This window comes from Otolemur garnettii, unplaced genomic scaffold (genome assembly GCF_000181295.1).
Source record: "Otolemur garnettii isolate 467f Iridium unplaced genomic scaffold, OtoGar3 scaffold00076, whole genome shotgun sequence".
Lineage (NCBI taxonomy): Eukaryota > Metazoa > Chordata > Mammalia > Primates > Galagidae > Otolemur > Otolemur garnettii.
In genome coordinates, this window is record NW_003852471.1 from 6,443,074 (window position 1) to 6,450,882 (window position 7,809).

General features: G+C 41.3%; 1 protein-coding gene across 1 annotated transcript in view; it reads left to right on the plus strand.

Moving 5' to 3' along the window:
• The window catches only part of IQCJ (IQ motif containing J), an 18,228-nt gene extending 10,655 nt beyond the window's left edge, over positions 1–7,573 (plus strand). The window contains exons 3-4 of the mRNA XM_023515653.1: positions 5,076–5,211; positions 7,415–7,573. Coding sequence (XP_023371421.1) covers positions 5,076–5,211; positions 7,415–7,573 — 295 coding nt within the window. The remainder of the gene's footprint in view (positions 1–5,075; positions 5,212–7,414) is intronic.
• The last annotated feature ends 236 nt before the right edge of the window (positions 7,574–7,809 follow it).

The window sequence follows — 7,809 nt, forward strand, 5'->3', positions numbered from 1 at the left end:
GCTCTCTGGGCCTCAGCTCTTCTCTGTAAAATGAAAACACTCACGTGACTTGTAGGGCTGTAGTGAGCTTTCAATGAGAAAGTCCAAGAAAGTCATTTCTCCTTGTATATATTCACCAAATGTATTTTTACGTTACTTGGGCTAATAAAATATTGACACCGAGGATCCATACGGATACAGTTTATCATAACAATGTATATTAGTGCACATTAGTTTAAAATACATAAAAGTGTTTAATATGTCCTTTTCTTAGGTAAGTATAATAATTTATCTAGGACCTCTATCTGTCAAGTTTGGAGCAAAGTGAATTACGTACATTATCCCTAACTTCTTTCAAGAGTTAAAAAGTTCTTGTTATTCCCATTTTGTGGATAAGCAAAGGTAGGCCCACAGCTAAGGAGATGTAAACCAAGCAAGATCCTCTATTACTCTCAATGTACGTCCTCATGATGTAAAGCTCTCCTTTCTTTGAGCTACTTTTTGGATACAATGTTAGAAGAATACATTTTTTAATCCACCTGCTTACGATATTCCCAGAGCTGTGGAGAGCTCACTGCCACCACAGAAGGGAACTTGCTGAAAAAGAGATTTTGATGGGCCTGATCTGATATGCTTCTTTCTGAGAATTTCATATTAATAATCTCAGGTCTACTATTCTCCTTCACAGACTTAATAACCCCTCGTGTGCATTATTTCTGAGGCACCTTCTCAGGCCTCAGAAAGAAAAGGGTGTTACGGATCCAGAACTCAAGTTGCTCATGTTCTCACCCATGAGGAGGGTGGGGTCCTTCACAGCCAAGGTGGTCAGAGGTGTTAGGGAGAGACCTGCAGGGAGATCTGGGAGAACTCAAGTCCAGGATGCAGAGGGGATCATTAATCAAAGCAGGGAGTGAAGTCACGAGGAAGGGAAGTAGCTGGAGAACTGGGCAGTTCCTGGGAAAACTTGCTTTACCATATTTAGGCAAATGTATGTCAGGGTACAGGGTTGGGATAGACACCAAATAATGAAAACATGACATAATCTGTTAGGCCGAGACTTAGCTGCCCATAGAAAACTCAATGAACATCTAAAACTAATAGGAGTTCTACCCAACCCACCCAGGCCGGTATCTGATATCTTGCTTGTCTGTTTTTGCCTTTTGATGAACCATAAGGGGGAAGCCCCATATAATGGGCAGATGGGGATCTGGTCTGAGGGTTGAGGATGATGGTTAGTGCCCTTCTCATTCCCTGAGACTTGGTCAGGACTCTTGCTTGTAAGTAACAGGAACCCAACTCAAACTAATTTGTGTATTTAAAAAGATTCCATTGGATCGTGTGTCAGAAACACCCATGGAGTAACGTGCTTGGGCACAACAAGACCCGGTGGTTGAGGGAGGTCACCAGGCATCTTGCCTTTCTTTTGCAGGAAGCTCCGCTCTCCATAATCGCTTCATTTTCACATGGGCTCCCCCAACATCTCAACAAAGAGGCCACTGCCAGGTCTGGGTACATCCCACCCATTGAGACGCTCCAGATAGAGGAGGGGGCTTTTTTCTCAGTAGCTTCAAGGGTAATCTTGGGCTCCTACATGGTCAACCCAGTTACAAAGCTCATGTCTTGAGAGTTGGCGAGTCCCCAAAGGAAAGTGGGTTTTGGAATAAACCAAAATAGAAACTAATATGGGCAGTCAAAATCTACCACTGTGACTTCCTCACAGCCCACGTGGGGTAAGGATGGAGTGGGAAAATAAACACAAACAGGCAGGGTTGGATGCATATTAGCTATTGTTTTCAAAATGCTCATGGTGCCCTCTTTTGGCCATCCCCAAATTCAGCCTATTTGGAGTATAATGTATTTTGAAAATTTTTAAATTATTTTATAAATATAAGAAATAGTGATCTTATTGTGAAAATCTGGATTTCTGACTATTCTTAAAAAGTTGAAGTATATGACAACAGTCACCAGTGCTGGGACAGGGTTCCTCCTCATGGCCCAGCCTGCCCCAGCCTGGCTCTGGGCAGCTTCTAAGATCTTCTTCTGCTCTTCTCTGGAACACCCCCAACCACCTTCTTCCTGATGCCCTCAGCTCCGTGTCTTTGCCTAAAGACTTTTATTCTTCTTCCCTATTACTCTAAACACCATGTATCCTTTTTAATCTCTGAGAACTCTCTGTTCTATTCCTCCATGTAAGGACACCCAGTAGAGGTCAGGACTCCACAGGCTGTGGGTCCTAAAGTGGCTGTGAGCGTACAAGGGAACCCCCTACACTATGAAACACAGGGGCACAGAAGGGCAGAAGCAGACAGACGGTGCCAGCCCCGAATCGAGAGAAGACAGAGAGGAACGGGCCTCATCGAAAAACTATTGACAAATGTATTTATCACCTGTTTAAACTCCTACACTTTATTTCTAATTCAAAACAGAGGATCACACAAAATGTGCTTTCTTACTCCAACAAACCTTTAAAGAATTATATTGGCAGGATTACTTAGTTTCAAAAATAAAACTGTCAAGGTAATCTGTGATTTACTGTGCAGCCATCAAGGAGCCCTGTGAGTAGGGATTACTCTGAAGCTTGGAGGAGACAGCTGAAAAGTGATTCCTTGTAAACTGAGAGCCGAGGTGCTTCTACATTTTAATTTCCTCTTGCTGTAAAATAGCATTTGGAGATGGTATTAAGATAGCTTAATATTAGGAGAATTTAATCTTTGAAGGTTATGTTGTAGTTACGGCCAAAGGCAGTAAATAGTGGGTCATGTAAACACTTCTCTATGATACACAGAGTAAAACAGCATGGCTACACCACTAAAAAAAAAAAGAAAAGAAAAGAAAAGAAAAAAGTAGCATTTAGCACAATAGCTTACTACCACATGACCAGCCTGGGATCATTTCTAACCACTGATGCTATTTTAAAGGCATGTCCAGCCTGCCAGGCAGTCCCCAAAGGGTTATTATAAAGTACAAGTAGTCTCTAGGAAATATTTATATCTATCATATTAAGTTTTAAAAAAGACTAGTGTATTATGCTTTCAATTAAGTAAAATTGTCTTCGGAGAGGTGCACGATGACTATAAAGTAAATATTCAAATAAAAAAAACCTCTTGTATGAAGGAAATCAATGGTTGTGTTTTTAATATACATTTTAAAGACATTTAATGTAGTCATCTATTATCAATTAAAAGAAAAGACATTTAATACAGTCATCTATTATCAAAAGAAAAGGGATAGCTATCCTCTAGGAAGAAAAAATGTTGTCTTCTTAATATGTGTCATAAGGAAAAATGATATACTGCTTTTCATATTCCAGAAAATTAGCCGGGGGAAGGGTATGCTTACAGGCAAACGTGTACACCTCTCCCCTCGGTTTTGCCCAGTGTGGCTTGGTTCTTTAAAGGTATCACACCGCCCCCTGGTGTTTAGCAAGCTAAAATGCAATACTTCAAATGGCAAACGCATTTTCCGTTTTCTAAATCATCAATATTAACAAAGGGAGTGGGGGGTGGGTGGGATGATGCAGTCTTATAAACTTGCTGATGTTCTATGGGTTGTCAACATTTTCTCATTTTGTAACTGTCTTTAAAATGTCACACATTGGAGCTGTTGGGCAGGTGTATAGACTTTGGGGTCCTTCAGGTGTCAGGACTTGCCAGCTGGACTCTGGAATCTGCCTCAGGTGATGTGGAAATCACTCACAGCTTTAAAAAGGTTACTGCTCCCTAATGAAATGGTTTCCGAAGTAGCAAGAAGACTACTGAGCTCTGGCAGGTAATCTTACAAGATTTTCAGATTCTGCTTAAAATATTTAAATAATAAAAAAAAAAAACCCAGATAAATAAGAATACATTTTGAGTAAGCAAATCTGGCTAAAGGGAGGTAGTAACCTGCTTTGGAGGAACTTGAAGTACATGGTTCACGTAATTTGGAAGGCTCTTTAAAAAACATAGGAAATATCTTGGCAGAGGCTCCTGGCCTCCACATCCATTAAAGCTTAAATTTCTTAGCTTCAAGGAACTAGCCTCTGAAACAAAGGCCTTGTTTTCACTGTAGCTTCTGGAATTTTCCTTGACCATTATAATTCAGAGCCTTAACAAATTAGATAAAATATACCCATTCACTAATGTGGTAGCATTTTTGTATTCTTTATATCCTGTGACTACTGAGAATTGGTGGTCTTTAAACCATTCCAGCCAAATGAAGAACATTAACAACTTAGGTTGTATGTGGAAGTGTTACAGAAGATCAGATGCTTCCAAGAATCTAGAACAGTGGTTCTCAGCCTTCCTAATACTGTGGGTCGTGACCTACAGGTTGAGAACCACTGGTCTAGAAGATACAGTGATGGAACTAATGAAACTATTTGAAAACTATTTTAAAAGGCTGAATCCTGACAGTTGGTCTGCACGTCCAGCTGAGGTTAGGTGTGTTCACTGACCACTGGTGTAAACCTAGATGTTAATCTCAAAGACTGGAACCAACTCTGAGGGAGGAAATGACTTAGCTTATGCTAAGTAAGAGGGTTCTAATATCCAAAGTATAAGATTGTTTTCTGATACTAATCACAGGAAATAAAGAACTTCCTTGGGTGAAATCTTAAGTAGCCACAGAATAATCATCTGTCCATTTTGACACCCTTCACCTTGAGGTCTGGGCCACTGGCACCCCAGAGCTCTGCACAAATGACAGAGTCCCCATCCAGGGCCTAGGGGTGATGCTGGCACAGAGTGACACCTTATCAATGATGTACTGAGGGGTGAATAAGTCAGGCCATTTAGTATTCTCATTAGAAATATGTGTATAAGATGAAAAATTGAAAGATTTGTGTTTCATAAATCAAACAACATTTACATGTGCAAACTAGTTCAACTTCGATGACTTTTTCTGACTGAGTTGACTTTTTTAGGCTGATGTAGACCAGTCGTGTCTGTGAAAGTCAAACGACAATAGTAATATGGGGAGACAGTTCAGTTTTCTGATTTCCTGCATCACATTCTACGTGTTACACTTCCCTGCAGGCTCCCACTGCTTTTCTGAGTCCATGGGCTGTGACCCCAGAGTGACAGCGTGTGTGCTGGGTTTTGTCTTTTTGTTTCTAGCATTCAGAGGGCATGGCGCGAATACCTGCAGCGGCAGGACCCCCTGGAGAAGAGGAGCCCGTCCCCGCCATCCGTCTCCTCAGACAAGCTGAGCAGCTCCGTGAGCATGAACACGTTCTCCGACAGCAGCACACCCGTGAGTGTCACATTTCCGTTTTCCTGGCCTGACTTGCCGCTTCTGCTAATAACTTGGGTTTGTGTTCTGAGAGGGAAATTCTGGGATGTGAGCACATGGTTTGTGACAGTGAGAATCTACTTTGCTTAGTCGCTACATGGGAACCCATGGTGAGGATTTTGTCACCTCAAAACAGACACAATTCATAAACACAAAGTGAGTTTTATGAAGTCTGGAGAAAATGGATTGCATTTCAAGTCAACCCAAACTCGTTTGTGAATTCTTTCCTCTAGTAAAGGAGGAAATTATTTTTTCTTTTATCAGGATTTGTTGTTGTTGTTGTTATTGTGTTGCTTGCTTGCTTTGTTTTGTTTTTAGTTTGTAACCTCTGGCTGATAGAAGAAAGATTGGCTTGGTTGTAATAACTAGAAAGAGAACTTTTACAGTCAGAATTGAAAGCAGTCCAAACTCAGGGGTCGTTTGCCTACAGGGCCAGACTGGGGAGGTAACCCTCGTGACAGGTGTGCTGAGTTATACCTGTGGGGAACACGGGCCTCACCTAGAAGGCAGCATGCTGGGCTCCTGGAAGCGTGTTGCTATGTGGCATACAGGGAGTTCGTTGCAAAATATGGCTTGCTTTCTTCTGGAAAGGCAAGAAATCCATATTCTTAAGGAAACAATAAGAAAATGTAATAGGTAAGCAGACCATGCCTACGGCCCCCAGTTGACTCATAGAATTAAGAGCTCTGGGGTATATGATTCAGAAATAGAGAAAATCTGCTTAAAGTCTTTATTTAAAAAAAACACAGGGAAGAAATCAAAGATCAGAAACTTATAAACTAGAGTTTTATGGATTTAACCATTGCTATCATTTATAACCAGTCACTGAAATGCTGCAAGTTGGGAAGAGAAAAGAAACTAATTTATAAGCATATTATTTTCAAAATACCTTCCTTCACCACTTGGTTATTATGTTTGTTCAGTGGTAACAATGTTTCCCAGCACTGAAAACAATGTATTCACATTGGGATCAAGCAGAAGTCACTTTCCAATGTTTTCAGAGGATTGCATCGCATATTGTTTCATGAATTATTGTTTCTAAATATGGGATTGTAAAGGGAGGGAAGAAGTTAACATGGGCAGTAGAAGATCTATTTTTAATTGACAGTAGATATAGTGAGCTTAGAGTTCTCAAGACAATTGCGGGGGGAAAGGGCTCGTCCTAACTGACGTCACTATCACTAGAGGGCGCTCGTGAACCACACTGGAAAACGCCAGGGCTCTGGCTTTGCATATATGCTGTGATTGGTGAGTACAAAGTAAAGTGAAAATTGAGTGTTTAGGAAGCCTCTGCTGCAAATGTCAATAGAAAGCGAAAATTAAATGACTCTGAAGATTTGATTTCGGTGATGGAAGCTCAATGTTAGACATCCCTTAGTGAGTTCCAGGTTCGGACTTCCTGCCTTTGTACCTTCTCAAAGCCCCAATTTAGAACAATTGTCAACCACTGTTGAGGTCAGTGATGTCTAATGATTTTGATGTTGTTTGTGGTGCTTAAATTTTGGTTTGATTTAAACGTAGAAGGACATATGTTTGCTTTTCATTTATGCTGCTCCACCTTCATCCTGGCGCCTCAAGCGCTTTGCTGGTGAGTGCGTGTTCTTCCCAGCTCATGGGTCATCCGGGTCATTTATATCTTTGCTCAGCTTCACTGACAGTTCTGCCTCATTTGATGCAGCCTCGCCTCCAGGTCCCCTGATGTTTTCTAGTCAGGATTTCTTTTCTTCATGTCCCTACCAATTTGGTTTCCCACGAGGTTTGTCAGCCTAAACTGGGAGTGGCATCCTGCAGCCCCACCCTATCCCCACCTTTCAGCTCTATTCAGGGTGTGGCAGTCTGCCTCACCCCTGCTTGCCCACAAAAAGCGAGATCAAAGCAGATTTTCAAAAGCATTATTGGAATTTACTGTCAGAAAGCAAGCAAACCCTGCCCAGAATTCTAATAGAAGTTATTGATTATAATAATGATTAAAATATCGACAATGATAATGATGTGGTGCTAAATGTGCAAAATAAAACGTGAAATGAAGATATTGGGATGCTCTCAAGTCTCCAGTGTATCAGGTAGGTGAAATGTACAAGTCATAATTTTAGAAAATGATGCTCAGGTGTTTGGAGTTGGTATAGATAGCTGGCTAGGCCTGTTTTATCACCCAGATCATCAGTTTGCTAATGCTCCTTTGGAGAAGATTCATTCCTGTTTCTCTCAGGAGTTGCAGCAACGTGGAGATAAGATGCCCAATGAAAGGTGGGTGATTCTGCTCTACCCTGGCCAGCCTTCCAGACCCACCAGACTCAGAATACTCTCAGGGAGCTCCACCTAGAAAGACTTAGTTTTCTCACTCTCCATTGAGTGGACCTCAAGTTTATGGTGGGAATAACATGACCTCCGGCCCACTTTGACTAAACCTGTCTGAAAGAAATGTGCTTTCTCTAATAAACAGTGGGGCTATTTGGAAGTTCAATATTAAATGCATTCAGTGCAAGTCAAATGCTCTCAGTAAGGTGAATCTGGGGAGTTTTCTAGGCCTTGATTCCTGCTTGATATTTCCAGGTTGTG